At 52.0% G+C, this 27,315-nt stretch overlaps 1 protein-coding gene across 1 annotated transcript in view; it reads right to left on the bottom strand.

The window, feature by feature from the left end:
* The window catches only part of LOC135306179 (zinc finger protein 850-like), a gene marked incomplete at its 5' end in the record, with an annotated part of 412,436 nt that overhangs the window by 286,461 nt on the left and 98,660 nt on the right, over positions 1 to 27,315 (bottom strand). The window contains 1 exon segment of the mRNA XM_064429767.1: positions 11,947 to 11,953. Coding sequence (XP_064285837.1) covers positions 11,947 to 11,953 — 7 coding nt within the window.

Consider the following 27,315-nt stretch of genomic DNA (forward strand, 5'->3'; position numbering starts at 1 on the left):
TTTCCTGGGCACAGGATTCCCTGCACACTCCATCCCAGCTCTCCCAGTCCCTGCACCCCCTTTCCTTGACTCTGACCCCTGAACCTCCTTCCCAGCTCGGCCAGCCCTTCAAGTCCCCCTTTCCTTGGCCTCTTGACCCCCCTGGATCCCCAGTCTCTCACGTTCAGCCCCCCAGCTGCCCCGATCTCGCTGTCCCCCCAGTTCTGCACTCCCTGCAGTACCTGGCAGTGGCGCTGTCACAGCCCGGCCCTGTCGCCGCGTCCTCTCAGTGCCCGTTTGGGCCCTGCCCGACCAGCCCGACACGCTCGACTGCGGGGGACACTCCCCTGTGCCCGGGCTACAGGAGAGCGGCCGGGGCTGCCAGCCCTAAACCACAGGAGCAGCTGGCAGACGCTGCTGCAGGAAGAAAGGGCCCACTCTGGGCAGGGTAAAGCCAAGGTTTATTTCAGGGCTCAGGGCAGCTCTGACCCTCAGGGCAACCTGCTGCACACAGCACACACTCAGCCCCTGCACCAGCTTGGAAAGGGGGGCGCAAACAAGGCAAAGATACATCCAACAACCAATGGGGGAAACGGGGGGGGTGCAAACTGGGCAGATGGACATGAAGGAGCACAAATGAGGAAGCACCTTAAGGGAGGGCCCTGACCTCTGCCCAATCACTCCACGCCCCTGGGGGAAGATTCTGGAAAGAGGGGAAGGGAGGCCGAGGGATTGACAGGGGCCCAGAGAGGAGACTGGGGAATGGCTCTGCAGCCACAGGGAGGATTGACATGGGGGAGGAGGGAAGGCACTTGGGGCAAAGCATTTTCAGGAAAGAAGCGGGGCTACATCAGGGAACCATTGCAAACTGAGAACAAGGAGAATAAAACACAATACAACACGGCCCGGGGTCCCCCAGTCCTTGATTGTGGGGGACGTGGACGGGACCCCTGCGAGCGCTGGGGCAGCGAGCGGGGCCGGATGGAGCCGCAGAGAGCGGGGATGGTGGGGGGAGCTGAGCGGGGATATTGGCATAGCCAGGGCTGGGATATTGGGATAGCCAGAGCTGGGATATTGGGATAGCCAGGACTGGGATATTGGGATAGCCAGGGTAGTGATATTGTGATAGCCAGGGCAGGGATATTGGGATAGGCAGGGCTGGGATATTGGGATAGCCAGAACTGGGATATTGGGATAGCCAGGGCTGGGACATTGGGATAGCCAGAGCTGGGATGTTGGGATGGCCAGGGCAGGGATATTGGGATAGCCAGAACTGGGATATTGGGATAGCCAGGGCTGGGATATTGGGATAGCCAGAACTGGGATATTGGGATAGCCAGGGCTGGGACATTGGGATAGCCAGAGCTGGGATGTTGGGATGGCCAGGGCTGGGATATTGGGATAGCCAGGGCTGGGATATTGGGATAGCCAGGGTTGGGATATTGGGATAGGCAGGGCTGGGATATTGGGATAGCCAGAGCTGGGATATTGGGATAGCCAGGGCTGGGATATTGGGATAGGCAGGGCTGGGATATTGGGATAGCCAGGGTTAGGATATTGGGATAGCCAGGGCTGGGATATTGGGATAGGCAGGGCTGGGATATTGGGATAGCCAGCCCCGGCTCAAGGACAGGAACGGGCCCGTGGCCGACAGTGCCCTGGAGACGGGGCCGGTACAACCAGAGCAGGGGAGACTGGGGGGAGCCGGGGGCTGGGCTGGGATCTGTGGGAATGGAGGACTCTGAGGGGCTGGGATGGGATCTCTATGGCTACGAGGGGTGGGATTTCATCTCCTTCCAGCTGGGACCCAGGAGCTTTGCAGTGTCCGACGGTGCCACCTGGATCACCTGGAGGTGCTGGGAATGCAAAGGGATCATGGTGGAGCAGATGAAGCATTATCTGGGACACAGCTGTGTGGAAGAGCTCCCAAAATCCATCAGACATGGTCGGGAGGCTCTGGAGCACAAAGGTGGGTGTGGGAAGAGGAGGGGAGTTCCTGTGGGAATGTGGGATTCAGGAATGAGGGCCTTGGGAATGCAGAAATTGCCATGGAATTTCCATGGCCGGATCTCTCTCATCCCAGCCAGGTGAGAATTCCATGGATGGATCTCCCCCTAACCCATTGCCCTGGGAATTCCATGGGGAAATGATTTGAATGGATGACCAATGCAATGCCAGCAGTGCAATTAGGAAATACAAAGCTGTGTTTCGTGTCAGGTTCCTAGAGGCAACGTGTGTATTTGTGATTGTGTGGAAACTGACCATGGGACAGTTATGAAGACAAATTCTAATAAATAACTGAGGAGGTAAAGCATGGAAGAAGGCCTTTGAACCTATCCTTTGTTCGCAATTACCCTTTGTAAGTCTTCAGTTGATTTAGGATCATTTGAATTCAAGCTTTAAGGATGTTTCTCTTTGACAGGAACTTTCTGCTTGTAGCTAAGCCTTAAAGAGTTTTGCAATAATAACCTTTTGAAGTATAATTTTAGAATATTGCTCGTAGTAAGGATCTTTGAAACCATAGCTTTAGAATATATAAAAAGGAAACGTGCTTATCTCGATACATTAAAAAAACAGTGAAAAGCAGCTTAAGAAAGGAAGATGAACATCTACTCAAGGATTGATGATTTCGACCAAGAGAAGCTGGACATCACTGTTATGAGATTTGGAATTAGAAGGTGGACCCATCTGGAATCTGGACCTCACCAGCTGGGAGACTTCTTTCTTCTTTCGGAAGCCGGACCCCACCATCTGGGGATACTCCTTTCTGGGATACATCCTGAGAAAAACTAAATCATAATAGTGTATAGAATTGTGACGTAAAAATTGGGAACGGAAACTGCTGAGAAAGCTTATGAGTACCCCTATCAATGCCTGTAAGCCTCAACTATCGGTGTGCAGCTGGAGGGAAAACTTCCCCCCCTGTACCCAGCCTGTATTGCTCATACTTTACCATATGAATTAATAAATTGATTGCTGCTTGAATATTGGCCTAGTCAAGCTTCTCATTTGTAACACAATGAGCCCTCATCCCTGCTGGGATTGCATGGGACATGGATGCCAATGCTGTGCCCAGGCCGGCTCTGCTGTGCCCGTGGCAGCGCCAGGGGAGTGCCCTGTGCCTGCCCTGAGCCCAGCACGAGCCTTTCCTTGGCTGTTGTATGCCTTGCCCGGGGCAGGAGGGCACTGCCGGAGCGGCTTTGGTGGCCCCGGGCACCCGGCCAGGCTGCAGCCGCTGCAGGGGCTCCTGGGGAATGTTGCAGAGCAAAGCTGAAAGCAAACAACAGTTTCTGGAGGGGATTCTGCCTCTGGGCCTGTGCTGGGAGCCCAAGGGCAACAGCCCCAAGTGCTGGAGCTCAGTGTCCCTCAGCCAGGCCGTGTTCCCTGGCTCTGCCCTGTCCCCTCTCCCTGTCCCCTGTCCCTCACCTGTCCCCTGTCCCTGCCTCCTGTCCTTGCCCCTCAGCTCTCCTCTGTCCCTGTCCCCTCTCCCCTGGCTCTGTGAGGTCCGAAGTGGCAGCAGGACCTGGGGCAGCCCTGGGGGAGAACAACCCTGAGCCCCAGCTGGGCCAGTTGCCCCAGTTCCCCCAGGGGTGCCCAGGTCACTCCCAGCATGGGCCCTGTGGCTCCCAGTCACTCCCAGTATGATCCCACTATGATCCCAGCATGGTCCCAGGTGTTACCATTCACCCCTAGGATGGTTCCAGCCTCTCCCAGTATGTTTCCAGTCACCCCCTCTTGCAGGTAAACCAGGACTTCTGAACAACTGACCGGTGTGACCAAGCAGAAGCTGTTTATTGTTTACATTACACACACTTTTCTGGATTCTACAAACTGCTAAGATCACACTTCTTGCTTCCTGCCTTTGTCTCGTTCCCTCGTTCTCTGCCTCCATTTCTCAGTCTCTGTGATTGGTCACCATGCAGGTGTTTCACAGTCCCCTGTTATCCAGTTCCTGCCATCCTGGTGTGCTGTTTCTCAGCTTCTTTGTGCTTATTTTAGCACAGTTTATATCTCAGTCACCTTGATGAATTCCACAGAGCCCTGAGACAATTCTGATAAGAACAGTTGCAGAGGGTATGGCTGGTGCACACTGAGGCCTGAGTTGTTCAAATACATTGCTACAGTTCCCCCTTCTTGCACCAGCCAGACCCTCTTTACTGTGTTCCCTACTAAGGGGGTCACCAACTTAATTATGCATGGAATAACACAAAGCAATAAAGTAATGACTACTAATACTAACAAAATTCCCTTTACAATATCTTTCAACCATCCAGTTATTGCCCACCCCTTAAAACATTCATCCAACCCTCAGTCATTCACAGTCAATCTCTTCATGTTGTCCTGTAGTTGAGTTTCCTGTGAATGGATGCAGAATGCTCAGAGAGGTTCATACAACACATTCCTTCCAAGTCCTCATACCCGTGCCCATGTGCTAACAACAACAAATCTACAGCAGCTCTATTTTGCAGTGTGCCATGGCTAATACTATCTCCACCAGTGAGCATTTGATTTAGAACAGCTGAAGCTGTGTTCAGTTGTTTAGCTGCCCAGCATCCCAACTTATTCAGTGTAGTCAAAGCCTGAGCAGCCACAACACCTGGAGCAAGGAATGATGCTGAGATTCGTGCTGGAGCACCCCAAAGCTCTACATGATCATGACAATTAGATCCTAAGCCTGTGATTGCTCTTTTAGTTCTTCTGCTGTGTCCTGCTCTCCAGATAGTCTGATTCAGCATTTGTCACATGCTAGGGGAAAACATGCTTAGTTTTCCTAGGTAACAAGTTCCACCAAAGAGATTACTTGGAATTGCAGGCCAGGCTCTGTCCCCACAGATTAAAAAGACACCAAGTGGAAGCTTTCTTACAGTCTCATTTGCACCAGCACTGCCAGGATAAGTCCAATGTGGCAATATTTGGCCTTGTTCTGATATAATGGAGAATTGGGATTAAGGATGACACTATTATTCTTGGAATGTGGGACTAGAACATTGCTCAAATTGGTTATTTTTGCTTCCAGAAAGTAGTTAAAAAACAAGCAGTAATTTCTAGGAGCTGATCCTAACAGGTCTGGTTCTTGGGGTTCTAGTCCGGTTTCATTCAGGGATTGTGTGTGTTATCATACCTGCTTGGAAGCCTTCGCCCTTTGGCTTAATTCCCAGCCTTTTGCATCTGTCCAATTTTGTACCACCTCTGCTGATGTTACACCAATGATTCTCCATGCTTGATCTATTTGCTTCCACGTATGGCTTTCCTCTAGCTCCTACCCACCTTGCAAAACCAGTAAAATCACTTACTGGGATACCAATTAGACCTGTGCGGAAGGGATCTCCAGGCATGGCCAAGGATAAACGAGAGGAATCCACCCCAGCAGCCTTGGCCCAAGTAAGCCACATATTCTGTCAGTGCCATCCTGGTGGGTTAATTTCCTCTGCACTACAGATGTTACCACATACTACAGCCAATAGAAAAAAATCTCCCAAAACCCCACCTCTCTAATTTAAAGCTGTTCTTCATCTTGCTCATTGGTAAAGAACCCTTCCCCTCTGAGATCAGGGACAAAATCTGAACTAACTGTGCCTCTTGCTCTTTGAGCCCTTCCTCTGTTCCTTCTTTCCTGGTTCCTTTCTTTCCAGCTTCTCTTTGTTTGTTCCCCTGATCAGGTCTAACTCCCCAGGTCCTAGGGATAAATATTTCCTTACCACACTCAATATCCTTGATTTTATTCTCTCTCTTTCTGCTCAAGTTTCTGGAGTTCACTACGATACCACTGAATAGCCTGCCCCAATTGCTCTTGATTTTCAAACAAGCTCAGTGCTTCTTGAGCAGCTTCAGGGGAATTTCCTGTTCTTCCTGTCCCTTGGGATAACACCACCCAGGTATTGAATTCTTGGCTGTGCCAACAGCTGCACACCCCACACCTTGCAAAGCTTCCTCCCTCAAACTCACACCACCTGTGTGCTCCACACCCACTCATTCTAATCTCACCCAAGGATAACAAAAGCGTTTCCAGCTCTGAGGGCAATGGATGTTTTCAGGTGTTGCTGGTTGTAAGTTCATTAGTGGTATTAGGGATCAGAGTGTCCTTTTCTAGCCAGAGATGAACCCACTTTGCTGGTATCCATCAGGGTTCTTTGTCTGTAATGCCACAAACATAACCCCTTCCCCACATCAGTAAATCAGCAGGTCCTTCCCATAACCCTGTCCTAGGACTTTTAAAATAAATTTCTGGCCGATGCTGTACCAATTCAGAATCTTGCTGCAAACCTGAGTAATGTGTTAATGCTGGTGGTTCACTGTGATTGCCTACTAACCATAGAGGATTCATAGCATGGACGGCTTTCAGCACTCTGTCCTGTGGGCTCAGCCCATCCTGCCCCATTTTTTGTTTATCAAGCAGTCCTTTCAGGACCTGATGTGTCCTTTTGATGACAGCTGACGTGTGGAGTTCCCTGGAATGCCTGTGCTATGCTTCACTCCCCAAGGAGCTGAGAAATCCTGGGTTTGCCAGGCTGTGTATACTGCCCCGTTGTGTGTTCTGATTTCCTGAGGCAAGCCCATAACAGCAAAGCAGCGTGGCCAGTGTGGAATGCCAAAGCCAGAGCCTTCACTTGTCACAGGAGTGGCCCAAGCCATGGCAGAAAAGGTGTCTGTGGTCACATGAATGCGTTTAAAGCCACCCAAAGAGGCGCAGATGGTCACATCAGTTTGCCACAGCTGCAGGGGCCCTGAACCACTGGGGTTGGCTCCAGGACCCAATCCAGCAATCATAGCCTGGCCCTGTGGACAGCTTGTGACAATTCCCTCAGCATCCTGCAGCCATATTCCAAATTGCTGGGGTAAAACTTTCACATTTTGATGAAAAAACTCATCAGCCTTTCTGGCTTGGCCAAACTTATCCATTTTGGGAGAAGCAGAGGCCCAGAGTGGTGCCACCAATTGGTCAGCCTTCTCCTTACCTAAGGCCAGGCCTCCCTCCATTCCAGAGTAATTCCAAATACAGGTAATGAAATAATCCTGTTTGTGAGAATTGAGACACTGCCACAGTTGCAAAAAGAGTTGCCACAACCCCTGGTGCTGGATTTCTCTGCATTTCCTTCAGCAGTGCTTGCTCCATGCGCTGGACAGCACCACTACATTAAGAGAATCAGAAACCATGTTAACGGGATCATTTGGCCACTTTTCAAACACTCTGACGACAGCACGTAGCTCAAGAATCTGTAAGGAATCTCCTGGTGCCTCAAGGATTTCACTGAGCCATTTGCCTTTGTTCTGCCAGGTAAGGCCTGCTCTGGAAGTTTTTCCACTGGCATCAGTAAAAACTGTGAGGCCTCCCACAGGTTGCTTTGACAACCAAGATAATTCCTCCTCTTGTTGATGTAAAGAGAAAAGTTTATGAGTTGGAAAATGACTGCTAATGAGACACGAAAAATTCAACAGTGGCATTGTTGAATGGAACAAGGTGTCTGAATTCTGCAATGACCATTGTAAATAGTCTTTTGTTAATAGGAGAAGAATATTTTGGGGTTCCATTCCTGCAATTTCCAGTGTCCGCTTCCGTGCCTTGATTACAGCTTTTGCTATAGCCTCCATTCTTGTGGTTAAGGATTTGTTCAGATTAAATGGTCAGAACACCTATTCCAAAATTTTCAGTGGCTGGTCAGTTTATGTAATGCTGTCTTTGCATGTCACTATAGAGACAGACAAGACACCTATTTCTTCATGCACAACAGCCCATCTTTATTCTTCACAGCTCATATTTCTATGGTTTCCTAAAGACATTCTGTTTCATTTTAATTGGTTAGTAACTTAGTGCAACTCAGTTCATTGGTTAGTAGTTGCTCATGTACATGTCAGTCAAAATCTTTCCTCTCTTGTTTCAAGAATGTTTCCATTCTTGTCTCCTGCATAGAAGATGTGGGTAGAAGTCTTTCTTCTCCCAGGTGCAAATTGCTTTCTCACAGGAACTTGTCAGGCTAGCTGTTAGCTGTACTTAGCCAAAGTAGCAGGCCTGAGCCATCACTTTACAAGGGTAACAAGGCTCTTCTTTTATAGGGCTTTACCTATATGCAACATTGACATACGATTATTTCAATCTTAAAGAATAATCATAAATTTATTTCACATTAATTTTGACCTTTGTAATATTTGTGTATGATAGATTTGAGTTCAACTCTGTTTTGAATCATGCCTTCATGGAATCATAGACTCATGGAATCATGAAGGCTGGGAAAGCTCTGTGAGACCATGGAGTCCCAGCTGTGCCCGATGCTCACCTTGTCCCCAGCCCAGAGCCCTGAGTGCCACCTGCAGGCCTTCCTGGGACAGCTGCAGGGATGAGCACTGCCAAGATCCCTGGGCAGCCCCTGCCAAGGCCTGAGCAGCCTTTCCCTGGGGAAATTCCTCCTAGTGTCCACGCTGAGCCTGCCCTGGCCCAGCCTGAGGCCGTTCCCTCTGCTCCTGTGCCTGTTCCTGGGAGCACAGCCCGAACCCCGGCTGTCCCCTCCTGTCAGGGAGTTGTGCAGAGGCAGAAGGGCCCCCTGAGCCTCCTTTTCTCCAGGCTGAGCCCCTCTGCAGCTGCCTCAGCCCCTCCTGGGGCTGCAGCCAGGATGGAATCCTCGTGCTGTCCAAAGAGCAGTGTACAGACCTGCCACAGGTGCCTTTGTCAGCACATTTTAAACTTTCCTGGCTACAGAAAGGCTCTGCAGCAAGCACAGGAGTCAAGTCAGCAGGGACAGTGCCAATGTCCTTTGGCAATGCGTGCGGCCCGGCCCGGCCCGGCCCCGCGCTCGGTGCCGCGGTTGCCTCGTAACCGCGCCCGGGCCCTCAGCGTCTGTGCCGGCGCCGCGGCCTCAGTGCCAGAGCTCGGCCCTGGCTGCTCGTTCACAGCCTCGGCGCCTTCAGGCGGCTGCACTCGGCCATTGCCACGGCAGTTGTTGGCACAGCATTGGTTTCTGTCAGCCAGCGCTGTCAATTGGCGGAGAATTGGTCTCTGTGAGCAACTCCTGAACTCGCAAAGCATTGGTCTTTGCAAGGGACTCCTGAACTCGCAGAACATTGGTTTCTGCCAGGGACTCCTGAACTGACAAAGCATTGGTCTTTGCGAGGGACTCTTGAATTTCTTTTGAAGGTAAAGATTGACTCAATTCTACTGTCTGTTTTTGTCCCATCTGTGCTCTGAAAGAGAATGCCAGAGGGAAATAGAGGATGGGATAATGCCAGTCTTCAGTTTGGTGGCATGTGTAAAAAGTAGTAATACGTTTGTTCATTAATTAAATCAATAGCTAAATAACTATACAATTAAAAACAATAGTTAAATAGCTAAGAAAACTTCTTGTGCAGATACATATGGTTGCTGGTTTACTATAGTGCCTTGGGAATTCCATTGTAAAGGTATGCCCTGTGAAAGGAAAGTAATGAGAAGCAGCTGTAACAACAATCCTTAAACTTGCTAGAATTGCTTAGCTTGCAGAAAAGTGTATAGATATGTCTTATAAGGCATAAGTTCACTCAGTGTTCACAAAGAGGAAGACTAAGGGGGACTAAGCCGTCATCCCACGACCACCAGAAGGCAGAAAAAGACCCCTAGCAACTGAATGAGCAAGCACAGAAGACAGATCACGTCATCCCTAAACCCGGAGAAGAAGGCAATAAAAGGTGGACTCAGGGGATAGGAATTTTGTGAGCCAAAGTGGAGCGGAGAGTCCGGGCTGCCCAGCGCTGTCCTTGCTTATTCTTGCTTTCAAAAATAATAAAGATAATTATTTGATCCTTAAATTCAGTGGACTTGTTTATCACACTGCCCAGACCCAAATGTGCCCCAGAAATGTCTCCAGGGACCCCAAAGTGGCCCCTTTTACCCTGTGCATGAAAATAATAAAAAAATATGTCAAAAGATCTAAAAATAGCACTAATTAGCATTAAGAAGGAGAAATAAATGGCCAGTAGTGGTCAATGATTTAATGAAAGGAATTGTTTTATTTAAAACCAATGGCAAATAATTTTTTGATTGCTAAAAAATGTATTCAATTTTTCACATAAATATCAAAGGTAATAGAAATATACAGTAATACTAATATAAATTAAAAATCTGTAATTATAATTTTATAAATTAATCAATCTAATTTATTTTAAAAATGCACACTTTTTTATGTTTTGGGATGTCAGTCCAGATGGGCGATGTCAGACATGGTGAGGCGGGGGGTGAGGAGCAGGTTGTCCAAAATGGGTCAGCCAGCAAGGTGCTCGTTCTTCTCCATGCCCAGATCTCCTAGGGAGACATTCGGCATCAAGATCACGTGGGGAATTGTTCTTTCACCTCTTTTCTGAACTGAAAAATAAAAAACCACCCATATGATTAAAACCAACCATCATGCGGTCGGTGCACTTTGAAATCTCCCTCCTTAACAGAACTCCAGACTGACTCCAAGCAGCTGCACAAGCCCTGGAGACTTGAAGACAATTGAAGGGAGACAAAGAGCTCCTGAGGGCTTTCTGTGTTTTAATCAGCCCCACGGTGGATTTGGGGCTGGGTCCAGGAGCCTCAGGCACTGAGAGAAGGATGAAGAAGCTGCTCAAGGAGTCAGCAGCAAAACTCCAAGTGCCTTGGAGCATGGCTGGGCCCCAGTGAGGGCAGGGAGTGCCAAAGGCTCCCCAGGGACTGGTGAGAGCAGATCCTTGAGGCCAGGAGTGCAGGGAGCCCAAGGCTCTGGGCAGGGAAGTGCAATGCTGAGCAAGGCCTGGGCTGGCTGGGGGAAGCAGAAAGGCCAAGCCCTGAGCCCAGCCTGGGCCAGCAGGGCCTGTCCCTCACGGGTGGCTCGGGGCTCTCTGTGGGGCAGGGGGATGTGAGGGGCAGCAAGGACAAATGCCATCAACCTGCAGCCCCTGCCAGCCTGGCCAGGGAGGCCGAGGGAGAGCCAAAGTGCAGCCCCTGCCAGGAAAGTTCCTGCTGTGGGGCCTCCCGAGGCGCTGCCCGAGCCCAGGGCACAAAGGCCTGGGTGCCTGTGGCCCTGCCAGCCCTGCCCAGCCCTCGGCCATCTGTCCTGCAGGCTGTGCCCCCTGTGCGTGCTGCTCCTGTGCCCTGGCCGGCTGCACTCGCCCCTCTCGCTGTGCCCCAGCATTTCTCAGCCAGCGTTTCTGTGCCCTCCCTGGGCTCCCTGCACCCAGCGCTGCCGGCTCCTGGCACACAGAGCCGGCCATGGCCCAGCCTCACGCTGCCACACCTCGAGCACCACAATTCTACCCTGGCTGGGACTTTGCTTTCTCCTCAGCTGCAGGCTGAACCTTCCAAGCTGCGCTTTGGGGAGGTTTCCTGCAATTCCCACTCTCAAGGAAAGCTCTGTCTCCTGCTGTTCATGAACAGAGAAGGCCTGGTGGGAGAAGTGCTGGTCAGAGGCTGTTTAGGGCACAGTGAACCGTGAAAATATTGAGTTTTAAAATATTCCATGAAAGGAGGAGGGGCATCAATAAATCTTCTACACTGGACTTTTAAGGGCAGACTTTGGCCTATTGAGGATGCAGATTTGGGGAGTACTAAATCATGTACTGATTCTTTTAAGGGAAACAGCCCTTAAAAACAAAGGGTTCCAGGAAGGATGGACACACTTCAGTAAAGAAACCTTGAAGGAGCAAGAGTAGGCTGTTCCTTTTTGCAGAAAGATGACCCAGAGGAAGAAATGACTGGCTTGGCGGGGCATGGAGCTTTTGCATGAATTTAGGGGTTAAAAAGAGGGTGCATCACCTTTGGACATAGAGGCAGGTAAATCAAGAAATTTTTAAGGATGTTGTTAGGTTGTGCAGATAGAAAATTAGATAGGTGAAAGCTCAGTTACGACTTAACTTGGATACTTCTGTGAAGGATAATAAAAATGTTTTTATAAGTACATTAATGGAAAAAAGAGGGCTAAGGACAATCTGTATTTCTTATTGTGGGGGATATGGTTAAAAAACATGAGGAAAAGGGTGAGGTACTTCACCCCTTCTTTGCCTCAGTTTTCAACAATAAGACAGGCCATCCTCAGGACAAGTGTTCTCCTGAGCTGGTAGATGGGCACAGGCAGCAGAACAGCCCCCTGGAATCCAGGAGGAAGCAGCTGGGGACCTGCTGAGCCACGCAGGTGCTCACAGGTGTCTCTGGGAGCAGATGGGTTCCATCGTAGGGGGATGAGAGAGCCGGTGGATGATCTCCCCAAGTTGCTCTCCATCATTTACCATCAGTCCTGGATCAGCAGGGAGGTCCCAGAGGAGTGGAGGTGCCAATGTGAGCCCATCCCCAAGAAGGGCTGGAAGGAGGATCTGGGGAGCTCCAGGCCTGTCAGCCTGATTTGGGTGCCTGGCAAGGTTATGGAACAGATCACCTTGAGAGCCATCACAGGGCACCCACAGGATGGCTGAGGGATCAGAGCCAGCTAGGGTGGATTTCAGTATCTGCATTGTTGGTCTGGCTGAGGGGATTGAGTCCAGCATCAGCAAATTTGCAGATAACACCAAGCTGGGTGTGAGTGTGGATGTGCTGGAGGAGAGGAGGGCTCTGCACAGGGCCCTGGGCAGGCTGGATCCAGGGCCCAAATCCAACAAGGTGAGGTTAAACAAGACCAAGTGCCGGGTCCTGCACTTTGGCCACAACATCCCCTGCAGCACTACAGGCTGGTGACAGAGTGGCTGGAGAGCAGCCAGGCAGAAAAGGACTTGAGGGATCAGCACCTGCTCTGCTGCTCCTTCCCGTCTCCCCCAGGGCCCTTGCAGAGCCCCAGCCATGCTGTTTGCCCCCAGCCTGTCCACAGCCAGCCTGGGGCTGCTCACCCTGGGGCTTTTCTGTGCTGAGCATTGGCCTGGCCGTGTTCTTGAGAGAGCCTGGGCAAGGAGCCTGGAGCCCCCAGGGCCTGGCCTGAGGCGTCAGCGCTGCCCCAGCAGTGCCCATGGCCTGTCCCTGCTGCAGCCCCGGCACTGCCACCCCCAGGACTGTGCCCGGCCCCGAGAGCACTCAGGCCCTGCAGCAACACCAGGGCCACCAGGGCAGCGGGGCAGGGCCACGGCAGCAGCACTGGCAACACCAAGTGCTGCTGCTGCTGCTGGGCACAGCTGCTGTGCCAGCACTGATCTGCCCCAGCTCTGCACACAGACATTGCTGCTGCAGCTCCAGAGAAGGCAACAAAAGGGCATCCCTGAAGAAAACTCTGCTGGGAAATTCTTAATTCATCTAAAGCCACTGAGTGCACAGCTGCTCATTGTCACAGTCTGCGGCCATGGTGAATGTGGAGAGAAACAAAGTCAGAAATAGCAGAAACAATGATCTAGATTTAGGAAGAATATTTAAAAAAAAAAAAAAGACAGGGAAATCAAAGAAACAAACCAACAGAACTATCAAAAATTAATTTTATTACAAGTGATTTGCAGAAATTGGCAATCAGTTTAATGCTTCCTAAGATGTCCAGTCATCAGTCTCCACACTGCAGCCTTGAGCTCCTGGTTCCTCAGGCTGTAGATGAGGGGATTCAGGGCTGGAGGCACCAGCAAATACAGAACTGACACCAACAGATCCAGGGATGGGGCGGAAATGGAGGAGGGTTTCAGGCAGGCAAATACTGCAGTGCTGAGAAATGCATTTCTCCTGCATTTTTCCTTTTCAGATTCTTTCAGTCATCTCCTGAGAGGTACAGTTTTTTCTGGTGCTTTTCATGAACTGATTGTACTCTTGATTTAGATGGAGATTTTAGAATTGATTTCAGATGTAGAAGAATCTGAAGTGAGCACAGAAACAAACTCCCTCTGTCACCCCATTTTCATCTTCTAGATCACTTTCAAGATGTCCTTGGGGGTGTTGGAATGATGATCACACAGCTCTCCACTTCTGGCTGCAGGCTCTCCAGATTGTTTCTCTGCATTCAGTCAGGCTTGCATTCCCCAGGAGTTCTTGGTAGCCTGTCATGTTTTCTTAGGGTAGAACAGTAACAATGAAAACCTTACCAATGGCACAACTGCCCAGCCCACAAGGAAAAGAAAAGAACAAGCTGCCAAATTCTTCAAATATTTGTCCTGCTTTGCTGCAAGTGTTGTGCTGCACACACAGTGTGGAAAGCCAAGAGAAGCTGCAGTTGGTGGCACATCTTGTGATAGAAGCTGCACCTCATTCTTCAGGAAAGGTTCTTGGAAAAAGCATACAGGACTGAGGAGAAGTTTCTGGAAAAACTGAAAGTGCTTTTAAGAAATTAAATGAAAATTGAAACAATTCAAGACGTTTTTCTCTATTTATTTTTATGCTCCCCTTTTCCATCTTGCACTAGTTGTCCATCCCATTAATTCCAACCAGATCTCACCTCTAAGATCCATGAGTTGGCAAGTTTTAGACATTTTAAGCTACCATGACCTACACACAGTTTGGCTTTCCCTGTTTTTCTTGGAAAGCAATGTTGGAGAGGTAAGTGCAGTGCTTGGGTCAGGTACAAATTCTGCATTCAGGGATTGCGCTCTGAGAGTGTTTGACCCTCAGCAGGGACAATGCACAGCAGGGACCGAGGGGATTCCTGAGCCACTGTGCAGGAGTCCAGACTCTGGCTCTTGGCTGAACTCGGCAAAGTTCCCGTGTTTGGACAGGCTCAGGGGCTGCCCTCGGGGAACGTGGGGCTCGGGGTGGGCGCGAGCGGGCAACGGACAAACGGACACGGGGACAAACGGCCCCGGAGCTTCAGTTGCAACAGCGGCAGCAGCAGCGGCAGCGGCAGCAGCAGCAGCGGCAGCAGCAGCGGCAGCGGCAGCAGCAGCAGCGGCGGCAGCAGCGGCAGCGGCAGCAGCAGCGACAGCCAGAGAAGAAACTTCAGATTCCCTTCTCCTCTCCCTCTCCCTCTCCCGCTGTCCCGCACCTCTCCCGCTCTCCCTTTCCCGGTCTCCCCTCCTCTCCCCGCCTCCCTCTCCCCTTGCCCGGCCGGGCCATGCCCCCGGCCCGCCCCCGGCCCCGGGCGGGGCTGCCCCGTGCCCGCCCCCGGCCGTCCCGCCGCCGCCTGGCCTCAGCCCGGCTCTGGCCGTGCTGGCGGTGGCGCTGCTGGGCGGGGATCAGTGCCTGGGGCTGGGGTGGCATCGCCGGCTTTTGGCTCCGCCTGGCCCGAGCCCGAGCCCGAGCCCGGCCCCGAGCCCGGCCCCGACCCCGGCCCCGGCCCCGGCTCCTCCTGGGGCCCGCGGAGGACACACGCGGCCCCGCCGCTCCCGCCGCCTCCGCTGCGGCTTACCCGGCCCGAGCTCCGCCGCTCGGCAGCGCGGCCCCCGGCCCCGAGCCGCCGCTGTCTTGTTCCAGAGAGCGAACGCCGGGGCATGGCCGGGCCGGGGCGGGTGAGGGGCGCTCGGGGGCCGTTGCTGGCCCCGGGCCGAGCGCTGACAGCCGCGTCCCGCCCGCAGGGAAGGCGCAGCAGCGCCTGAAGGAGCGGTACCGGCTGGGCTCGCTGCTGGGCCGGGGCGGATTCGGCAGCGTCTTCGCAGCAACGCGGCTCTCGGACGGCGCCCCGGTGAGCGGCGGGGCCGGCGGCGGGCGCAGGAGGAGGGGGTGGAGGAGGAGGAGCAGGGCGGAGGCGGGAGGAGGATGGCACTGGGCAGGGTGGACAGCGAGCTGAGCCCTGTTCTGCACTTGCCTTGCAGGTGGCCATCAAAAGGGTGCCACGGTACTGCGTCCATCACTGGGGTGAGCTGGTGAGTGAGCGAGGTGCTGTGCTGGGCAGGGATGAACTGAGGCCCGGCAGGGTAGGGCCTGCCAGGACGCCTCGAGGGAGAGCGGGCATGGGGCCAGTGCAGGGCGCAGAGCATCCCGGGCTGGCTGAGGGCTTCCTGACCCCCGGCACGGCATCAGCCCCACTGACAGCATCGTGCTCCTCCCGCAGCCCGACGGCACCAGCGCTCCCCTGGAGATTGTGCTGCTGGACAAGGTGTCCAGTGGCTTCTCCGGCGTGGTCCAGCTGCTGGAGTGGGTTGAGCTCCCCAACGACATCTTGATGGTGCTGGAGCGGCCGGAGCACTGTCAGGACCTGCACCATTTCATTCGGGCATGGGGCTTCCTGTCCGAGGGGGTGGCGCGGCAGCTGTTCCGCCAGGTGCTGGAGGCCGTGCGGCACTGCACCAGCTGCGGGGTCCTGCACCGCGATATCAAGCCAGCGAACATCCTCGTTGACCTGGCCACCGGGCAAGCCAAACTGATTGATTTCGGCTGTGGCACCTACCTGCAAGAGACAGCCTACATTCGCTTTGCAGGTGAGCCTACACAGGGGTGTGCTCCTGGTTCTGGTATCTCATGGCCCAGCATCTCAGGGCCCAAGCTGGGTGTGGCAGCGGGGATTCTCCCTTTTGCTGCCCTTCATGGCCCTGAGATTTCAGCTGAGTTGGGTTTGAGCAGGGCTGGGTGGGGAGCCAGCTTCCAGTCCTGCTGGCAGCCTTTGCCCACCACTCTGCCCAGGATTGGGGCTGGGGCAGCCAGCCCAACAAAAACACCCGTAGGTGAGGGTAGCAGAGATGGGGGGGCCTGGAACCTGTGCCCCAGCCAGTTTGGTGTGCAGGTGAGAAGGGCTTGGGCTCCTCCACTCACCTGGTTTGTTCTGGGTTTGTTTTTTGGGGCAATGCAGGCATGGAGGATGAAGGCATGGTTTTCCCTCAGCACTAAGTGTGTTTCTGTCATGGTTGGGCCTTGCCAGGGCTTCTGCTGCCCTCTTCCAACACCGATGGCTTCTTTTCCAACCCCATGTGTTGGAAAGAGGGGCAGTGGGTCAACCTGCGTACCACTGGGGCAGCCCCTGCACGCCCAGGGATGCTGGGGCCAGCCTTTGGGAGCAGCAGCATCCCCCTGATGAACTCCATCTGTATTCCATAGGAACACCATCATACAGCCCCCCGGAATGGACCCATTTTGGCTGGTACTATGGCAAGCCAGCTACCATCTGGTCCCTGGGTATCATGCTGCACCAGATGGTCTGCGGGGAGCACCCTTTCAGGAGGGACCAGAACATCAGCTGGGACCATCAGCTCTCGCTGCCACAACGGCTTTCTTCAGGTGGATCCTCATCTCTGGGCATGGGTGCAATACCAGTGCTGGGAGACAGCAGCGGGCTCAGGAGCATCCCGCTCTGGCAGCTGCTGAGGAGGTGGCACATGTCCTGCTCTCCTGCTCGCCTTCAAAACAGGGAACTGATGGGAAAGTTTAGGCCCAGCTCTGAGCACATCCAGCATGGAGTGGGCAGGGAATGGTTGGGCAAAGCCAACAGGAGCCTTCTCCAACTGACCAGCGGTTTCTGGTTTCTCTGCCCAGAATGCCAAGATCTGATCAGGCGGTGTTTATCCATGCTGGACTGGGACAGACCCTCATTAGAAGAGGTGTTCTGTCATCCTTGGATGCAGGATATTCATCTGCCATAGAAGAAGGGAGAGAGCCACAGGCACACTGTGCTGCAGGGCCCCGGTAAGTTACATCTGCACACATGCCTTGGCAATGAGAAGCAAAGGAACCCCAGACTTTTTTGTCCTGCCTGTGTCACTGCCCAGGGCTCATCAGATGGGAGCACACAGCCCTTGTGCTGGAGCTGAGCTGCTCTGCCCAGCACTGGTGGCCACCATCCAAGCTGGTTTTGCTTGTCCTGGTTCCCTGACAGCTGGGGCCCTGGACAGAACCCTGACAGCCTGGTCGGAGCCCAGGGAAGTAGAAGGAGCCCCCAGAGAAGCTGTACCAGGTGGGGCTGCTGCTGCAGGAGACAGCGAGGATCACATCAAGGATGACAGCCTCTTCCTGGACCTGGCCACTGGTAAACTTAAGATGATGGACTTCAATTCTGGCACCTTCTTCAAAGCCTGGCTGCACAGCAAATTTACAGATGAGTCCACATGCAGGGGGATGCTCCCAGATTTGGGTATTGCACAGCCTGGCCTCAACCCAAAAGTTCCCACCCCACTCATTGCTGGGACGGATGCAACTAATTCTTCAGTCAGCTGCCCAGCTGCTTTTGGCAGGGCTGGGGGCATGGGCTGGGGTGGGTACGAAATGGGAGTGGGCTCCTGGCCCTGCCAACAGTCCCCAGCACCCACCGTGCCCCAGGCTGGGGATGGGGCTGGGGCAGCCAGCCCAACACAAACAAACCCCTGTGGTGGGAGCAGAGGTGGGACTCCAGAACCTGTGCAGGGGCTGCTTTGCTGTGCAGGCAAGGAAGGGCTTGGGCTGCTCCACTGCCCTTGTTTGCTTGGGGATCATGGTTATTGTGGGGAACAGTGCAGGGGGAAGGGAGGAAGCCTGGGCTTTGCTCACACATGGCTGGGTTTTTCCCTGGCATGCCTTGGGCGTTTCTCAATCCCCTCACAGAGATATGATTTTTACCTTTGTTCTTTTTTTCCCTTTTTGTCTGTAATCTATTTTCAACAATTTGTTGTTTGTTTTTCTAGAGGAAGCATTCTGGTTGGTCCAGTCTGGATCGGGAAGTTCTTGAGAGCAGCTGCGGCGTGGATGGGCCGTGCCCTTGGAGCAGGCTGAGGACATCGTTTGGGACCAGCTTTTCTTCCAGCCATGGATGGCATGAGGTGGGTCCCCGTCTGCTTGGCAGGGTGGGCTCAGAGCTTTTGGGAGATGGCAGCGAGCACAGGAGCATCCTGCTCTGGGCAGCTGCTGAGCAGGTGGATGTGCCATGGCTGGCTGCAGGCTGGGCACATGTCCTGCCCTCCTGCCCTGCTCCCAAAGGCAGCACTGATGGGCAGCTCTGGGCACAGCTCTGGGCACGGCCAGCATGGCCTGGGCACCATGGGCAGCTGGGACAAGGGGACAGGAGCCATCAGCTGACGGGCAGTTTCTGCTTTCTCTCCTTGCAGCCGGGCTCTGCAGATGCTGAGGCTGCTCTGGGCTCTGCCAGGGCTCTGCTGGAGCTCAGCACCGGGCCGGAATCAGCCAAAGAAGAAATGGTGTCACCTGCAGCACAGACTTGCTTGAGCATTTTGGCAACACAGCTCTAGTTTGCAGAGTGTACACCTCCAAGAGAAAACATGACACCTCCCAAAAAATTAAACTTGTTCAATACCTTCTGAAATCAAATCAATCTGGGATGACTCCAAATGACATTTTTCAGCTTGCTCAAGCTGTAGCTCAGCCCTTCTCTGAACAGTTCTCTCCCCCACCTGCCTTTTACTTCTCAACTACTCCCTTTTTTTCCCCCCAGTGAATTCCCAGCCCATTGCTGTCTCCATCACTCTGTTGACTATCTTGATGCCTCTGACCACAAGGAAGGCCGAGCCCCAGGTTTAGGGACTCATGCTGTCACTGGCTGAGGAGCAGCAATGTCTCAGAGGTCCAGTGGGATTTTAGTGTCATTCAGAGCCACTCTCCAGCCCTCAGCTCTCCTCACTGCTGAGTTCCCACTCCCTTCATCCTTGCAGCAGGATGAGCTCTGTGAATCCCCTTGAGCCTCCCCACTCTTCCCAGCCGATGCACCCACCTCAGTGAGGCTGAAGCTGAAGCTTCTCTGTGTCCTCTGGCACACCAGTCCAGTCCCCTGTGTGTGGAGCCCCAGCCCCAGAGCACAGCACACAGCAGTGCAGTCCGGGCTGGAGCAGCTGCCCTGCAGCCCTGGCTTGGCTGTTTGTGGCAGCTGAATGCTCCCTGTGTCCAGCTGTCCCAGCAGGATGGCCCCAGGGCAGAGCCCAGCCGGGCTCCCACTGCAGCCCCTGGAGCTTGGGGCAGACAGTGCTCCCAGAGCTGAGGTTCATGGGGAGCAGCCGGAGCTGTGCCTCGCACTCAGTGCTGGCAAGTGTTGTGTTCTCATCTCCTGCAGCCTGAGGGGAAAACAACCTGTGCTGCCAGGCCAGCACTGCCCCTCTGGGCAGGGAGAAGGCTGAATGGCTTTCCCATTCCAGAGGATCCTGCACTGAGCCTTGGCAGGGCCTGGTAGGGCTGGAGCCGGGTCTGGCCTGCTGTCCGGGACTCACTGCCCACCAACCACCCCCACCCACCACGCTCCGTCCTCCAGAGACAGAAGGGTCTGTGTGTGCCAGGGGCTCTTGGATGTCTCTGTATCCATGGAGAGAAAGGTCTGTGTGTGCCAGGGGCTCTTGGATGTCTCTGTATCCAGGGACAGAAGGGTCTGTGTGTGTGCCAGGGGCTCTTGGATGTCTCTGTATCCATGGGCAGAAGGGTCTGTGTGTGCCAGGGGCTCTTGGATTTCTCTGTATCCATGGGCAGAAGGGTCTGTGTGTGCCAGGGGCTCTTGGATGTCTCTGTATCCAGGGACAGAAGGGTCTGTGTGTGCCAGGGGCTCTTGGATGTCTCTGTATCCATGGGCAGAAGGGTCTGTATGTGCCAGGGGCTCTTGGATGTCTCTGTATCCAGGGACAGAAGACTCTGTTGGTGCCAGGGTTTCCATAACGTCTCTGTACCCATGGGTATGGGATGAACACGGACAGTGAAAGTGTCAATCACGTTGCTTGCACACTCCTTCCTTTGTACACAAGACAAATCCATGCACACCCCCACATATTGGTATATTAATAGGATAGGGATGGATAGAGATTTCCCACAGAGCTCTAACTTTGGCATAACTCGCCATTTAACTGGTGGCCAGGAGATTTTTTTCCCAGCTCTGTGTGAGAAGGTGTCCAAGAGCTGAAGGAGCAGCATTCAGAAGCAGTTTCAGGATTTCTAGGTAGGAAGTGGAGCTCACAACCATCCATATAACTCACCATATTCATCAGGATGGGCTGCTGCTTCTCTAGGAATATGGCCCAATGCAGACATGAGACTTGGAAAAATCCCAGCTCTCTGTGGGTTTGTGCAAAAAGGGGAGCAGCACAAACACTTTGTGCCTGCCTGGGGGACACAAGGTCCAAGGAGCTTTGGTGGCAGGTGAAGTTCCATTCCATGACATCCCAGAGTGGCACAGGACAAAGATCCAAGCACTCCAAACCCCACTGATGAAGTCTTTGTGATGCAGCACATCCTCTAGGAAAAGCTGCTGTCAGACAATCTATTGGGATTTATAACTTTCATTTCCAACACTTTAAATCCAAATTTTAAACTGCAATATTTTTACACTCAAGACACAGTAATGCATAAATGCATAATAAATCTTTCAATTTCCTATTGATTCAATCACAGTTTAGAATAACATAATATTGCAAACAAAACCCTGAATGTTTTTAAAAAGGGATGCTGAGGTCAGTAAGATGAATCCATGCCATCAGAACATTTACAGAGTAACTGATTTCTCTTCTTAAAAAGATCAGTTACCTCTTAATCCAAAGTTAGAGAAGATTTTCACTACAGATTTGTTTTTTGGTTTTATCTTTCATATTTTTTCTTTTCTTTTTTGTCCAGTGTTTTTAACAGAGAACTCGTCCTACAAAAGGAATGTACAGCAAAATGAGAAACATTTCTGATAAACAATGAAAATGTAGGTTCCTCCTCTGTTTCCTTTTCTATGGATACCCTGAAGAAAAAAAGCTAGGAGATATGAGCAGAGGTGTGAAGTGTTTCATTTGGACTGTGCTGGAGTTCAGCACTGCTGACATCCTGATCCAGTCAAGTGCTGCAGAATTCTTTTGCAGATCTCAAACCTTGTGTTTGCAGGCACAGCACCTGCAGTGCTGATGCACCAATGCACATGAATAACTCTGTTATTCCCTCTCAGAATCTGGGCTCTGCCCCAGCACGAGGTGCTGCAGCCCTTTGCTCCTGGTTCCCATGTGGAGCAGCTCCCTTCCTGCTGGCTGAGCTGCTCAGGCAGAGCCCGGCAGCTCCTGGCCCTGCAGGGCTGAGGCTTTTCCCCACTGCTGGGCACAGACTGATGGAGCAGCACTGCTGAACACAGGGGCACACAGAGGCACCAGGAGCAGCTGCCTTTGGCCACCTGAGGCTCCAAGGCCCAAACTCTGAGCAGCCAGGGCTGGAAGAGACTCGCAGGCTCCCTGGTGGCTGTGCTGCCCCACTTGTGCCCGGCCCAGTTTTGCCTGGGGCAGAGGGAGAACAAGGGGCAGCTCCCTCCCAGCCCAGCCCAGGGACCCCTCCAGCCCCGGGGCTTGGGGCACTGTCAGCACCTGCTGCTCCAGCCACCGCTCCTGCTGGCCCTGACAGCAACACCCAAACTGGGGCTGATCCCGAGGGAGCCGCAGCAGGGCCTGGATCTGATCCCTGACTCTGGGGCACGGCTGGACAAATGACCCCACAGCAGCAGCAGCACATGGAGCTGACTTTCATCACAGCCCCTGCCACTCTTCCCTGCCGTGTGCAGCGGTGTCACAGCAGCCTGAGGCACCTGGGAGCCCCCAGTGCCAGCAGGGACTTGAGATGGCAGCCCTGGGCTCCTGGAGGTTGTGCAAGGAACGGAGCTGGGGACTCCCTGTCCATGAGGAGCTTCCAGATGGAAAAGGCTGCTGTGCCCAGGCAGCTCCAAGGCCACAGCAAGGAGGGTCTCGACTACTGGATCTGTGTCAGTCCCACAGTCCTGGGCAGCAGCCACTGAGCCCTGGGGGAACAGAGGGCACAGCAAGAGGGACAAAAGCAGGCAAGGTCAGAGACTGGAGAGAGCCAGACCTGGGAGCAGGAACAGCTGCTCCATTGCACTCTTGGAGAAAGCTCTTGGCTGGTTCAAAGCGCTGAAAGGCATGAAGGGCAGAGAGGAGGCCACAGCAAACAATGCTCCTGTTTCCACACCCTCCCCTCTCTGTGTCCCAGAAGGAATTGGATGGACTGTGCTCTTCTCTCCAAGTCATCTCGTTCAGCATGAGCAGCTTAGCACCAGGAGCTGAAGGAGCTGAAGCCTCAGGCCACAAGAGCTGAGCAAGAGGGAACTTTTGGAGCAAAGTAATGCTGCTCAAATAGACCTAGCTGAATGCAGCGGATATAATAATGGAATCACAGCATCATTTCTGTTGGAAAAGACCTCTGAGCTCATCCAGCCCAGCTGTTCACCCAGCAGTGCCAAACCCAGCACTAAACCACGTCCCTGAGGTGCCAAGGCCTGGACAACAGCCCTGAGTGAGGCCTGAACAGCAGGCCCTGAGCCAAAGGTGACTTCTGGATGAACCTTCCAACCAAAGGTTATCTTTGTATCTGTTCACTGATGAAATGTGCATGGTCTTTGGGCACTGTGATAGATGTAGCCACTCCTTAGTGACACATGTATTGATCTTTTTGTATTTGCAAGCCAGACAAGGCCATGAAATCTGACATCTGGCCTTGTTTGGGGCTGAAGGATCAAAGTCACCTCCCTTGGTTCCTCCTGAGGCCCTGGCCAGGCTTTGGGAGGAACCCAAGAGGAGGATGAAACCAGATGTTCCCACACTTGAAGTGCTGTCAGTTTGTTCATTCAGCACTGTCAGAGCTGGGCCCTCTCACAGCGGGGTTGGAGCCTCACCTGTGGCTGGAGGCACCTGCAGGAATTCCCAGTGTCCAGGAGTGGCTCTGCAGCCCTTGGCTGGGACAGCTTCCCCCAGCTGCTGTGTGGATCTGGGAGATGGTGAAGCCTGAGGGTAAATGATGCTGGATCTTTCTTAATCACTGCTGCAATATTTGGTGCTGATGGTTGGGTGCATTGCTGAGGTGCTCCTTTTGTGATCCTTTGCTACTTTGAGCTGCAGTAAATGACACTGATTCTTTCCGTTGGACTTTGTGTCCTTGGTGCTGATCCTGCCCACTGGTAAAACAAAACTGGCACAGTCGGGCCAGATCACAGCAAAATGTCTCTTGTTAAATGTAAATGTGAGGGATCAGTGCCATCAGAAATTCCCAGATGGGAAGCCATTCCCTGGAGTTGGCTGGCTCTGGAGTGGGCTGAGGTCCGGGCACCGTGTGAGCAGTGGAGCAGTTGGTTAAAAGAGGATGAACTCCTGGATGTCTTAAAATGAATCCAAAAATTGCATATGGGAAAGGAAAAGAACTTGTGGGCTTGGGCAGATGAGGATGGATTTTGTTAACAGCAGATTGGAAACAGCACCAACAAAAGGAAAATTGTTGTTGGAACACTCCCACATAGAACAACAGTAGAAGATTTTAATCTTGAGCTCAGGTTCACTTGTGCAAGTGATACTAGTAATACTAATAGTAATACTAATAGTAATACTAATACTAGTAATAAATATAACACAAAAATTTATATTTATATCTGTATAATTAAAAATGGATACTGTGAAATAAGGCTGACACTCGTAATATGTCAGCTTTGGTTGCTCACTGTAACACTAAATACCCTACAGAAAATGACTAGCCAAGACCCAGCTGTCAGTGCTAAACTTTGAGAGATAAAGGAGGAAGGGATGAATCTGGCTATTTTTATAGGATTTGCTGATACTGTGATGGGGAATGCTTTGTCTGTTAGTGTGAAAAATACAAAAATACAATTATTAAGTCTGCTGGGTTTTTAATTCCCCAGACAATCCACAAGCTGCAGGATTGGTTGAATGGGTGAAGGGGTTATTAAAAGAGCAGTTGACAAAATGAGGAGATGGGAACCTGTCCCCATGGAGAACCCATCTCCCAGATGTGCTCCATACCCTTAACAATGGCCCACTGGGGAAATGGAAACCCCCTGGCTGTGCACAGCTGCACCCAATTTGCAACTACAACCATGGGCAGTGAGGCTTGGACTGCCTGGGAAATTGTTGTGGGTGTGATGGCCCCTGGCAGGGCCAGCCCAGAGGCTGCAGGGCTGGACCTTCATGCCATAAATCAGAAGCAAATGAGAGTTATAAATACCAAAACAGTAATTCAGATTCCTCCAGGACACTTTGGTTTGATAACTGCTCACTGGAGCTTGGCCTTGAAAAGTGTTCATGTGATGGGAGGAGGAACTAATGCAGATTATCAAGGAAAAATTAAAGGAATTGTGTTAAAAACAGTGAACAAAATTGGATTATTCAACTACAGAGTAGCACTATTACTGATATTGTCAGTTTTTAAAACAATTGGAAAAAAGGACATCCGTCTCAAATCACTGCTGTTGGTGTAGATAAAGGGTTTGGATCCACCAGTCCTAATAAAGGAGCAAGAGTGTGGCTCCATAGGCCAAAAGGTCCTCCAGAGGCAGCTGAAGGAACAGCTCTGGGGAAAGACAGCACTGTTTGAATCCTGAAACCTGGGCAGGAACAATGGGAATGTGTCCCTGCAGCCAAGTGTGAGAACAAGGAGATATTACAGGATACTGTTTTACACATCCTGCCAGAACAAATCTCCCTGTTTGCCCCAATGACCCCTTTGGAAAATGCTCTGATCCACAGGGCTCCATGTGGAGGCTGCTGTGACACTGAGGGACTTGCACACAAATTCCATCCAGGAGCCTGGGTGCCCCTCATGGACAGGGATCCAGCCCCCTTCCAGCCAAAGGGGAAAGGGCCCCACCAAGCCTTGTTAGCCACAGACACCGTGCTAAAGCTGAACAGCAAAGGACTTGGGGGCATTATTCTGGAATTAACACAGTGCCAGCTCCATGGACAACAGAATTATTGTTTCTAACCCAAATGAGACTGAGGAAAAAGAATGATTAACCGTGTCACTGAAGTACTGCTGATGTCTGTAAATTGTATCTTGATAGTCAGCCAGAATCTTTGTTTGCCACGAACACCTCTACAGTTTCCCCAAGGATTCGTCATTAAATTCTTATGAGAATGTAAAGGTTAAAGTAGCCAAAATACTCAATGTAACTAATTGCTGTAAATGTTCTTAGATGATGTTGGGAGGAATGGGGTTCCCTTGGAGGGCCCAGGGAGGAGCCCTGGATCCATCAGCACCCCCCAGTGGGAAATAGGAAATCAGACCTTTGGTACTGGGAATGGGAGCTGCTGCGTGTATGGACACTGCCCATGAACAGCTTCCTAAAGGATGGTTTGGGTCCTGTTTCCAGGCAATGCTGATGCCTCCCATGAGGGTCCATCAGCAAGAACCACAAGGAAGAGTTGGGGCCAAGAGAACATTTTCCACCCAAGGAGTGCTTTTGATCTCAGAAAACCAAAGATTCTGGTTCACCCTGTGCCTCACGTCCACTGCCCTGTCCTGTGGATATTACAGTAATGATTATTAGAAGAAATATTAGATTATTAGAAGAAATAGCAAATGATACACTTAAAATGTCCAATCGCACATCCCAGGAGCTCCAACAAACACAAATGGGGCTCTACAGAACCGCACAGCCTGGGATTATCTGCTTGCTGGCCAGGGAGGAACCTGGGCTCTCATGGGACAGGAATGTTGCAGTGCTATCTGATGGGTTTGAAAGCCAGCAGTCAGGAATCACCTTGACAGGAAAAGCAGTAGAAGAGTGGCAGCAAGAAGAACATTTTTCTTGGTGGAATTGGCTTCATGGCTGCCAAATTGGAGGCTGCTGTGTAATGAATTTGTGGCAGTCACTGTCATCACTGCAGTGTGAGCACTTGGTGTGTTATGATTCCATGTTGTTGTGACACTGTGCTGGAAATGGAGTAGTGAGACATGTCTAAAAAGAGACACAGTCTCAAGAAAAAAGGGACATTTGATAAAATAACAGGGAATAGCAATTAATTAGGGCTGTTTTAAAAGGAATGTGAATTATAGCTCTGAGTACTGAACAGCACTTAAATAAAGAACAAGAGGCAATGCCTTTATGACTAATACCTAAATCTAAACTGTGTTATTGAAAGAATTGTTATGAATTGTAGTTCCTCTACAGGTTAAAGGACAAATTGAAGTCCTGAGGCCTCAGCACCAGGCTCTGACTGAGGCCTGAACACCAGGCCCTGAGCCAAAGTTCAGCTCTAGATAAACTTTGCCACCAAATCTTATATTTGTATCTACTCATTAATGTATCACTCTGAGGAATATGATCTCTGTATGTGTTCATTGGTGAAACATGGATTTACCTTTCTGTATTTAAAAAACAGACAAGGCCCCATCTGGCCTTGTTCGGGGGCTGAAGGATCAAAGTCACCTCCTTTGGTTCCTCCTTGGGCCCTGGCCAGGCTTTGGGAGGAACCCAAGAGGAGGATGAAACCAGATGTTCCCACACTGGAAGTGCTGTCAGTTTGTTCATTCAGCACTGTCAGAGCTGGGCCCTCTCACAGCGAGGTTGGAGCCTCACATGTGGCTGGAGGCAGCTGCAGGAATTCCCAGTGTCCAGGAGTGGCTCTGCAGCCCTTGGCTGGGACAGCTTCCCCTGCTGCTGTGTGGATCTGGGGGATGTTAAAGGCTGAGGGGAACTGGTGCTGGATCTTAATCACCGCTGCAAGCTTTGGTGGTGATGGTTGAGTGCATTGCTGAGCTGCTCCTTTTGTAATTTTTTGCAGATTTACCTTATATAAACTACACAATTCCTTCAGTTGGTGTCTGTGTCTTTGGTGCTGACCCTGCCCACTGGTAAAACTGACCCTGTGGGCTCC

This window comes from Passer domesticus, chromosome 8, assembly GCF_036417665.1.
Source record: "Passer domesticus isolate bPasDom1 chromosome 8, bPasDom1.hap1, whole genome shotgun sequence".
Classification (NCBI taxonomy): Eukaryota; Metazoa; Chordata; class Aves; order Passeriformes; family Passeridae; genus Passer; species Passer domesticus.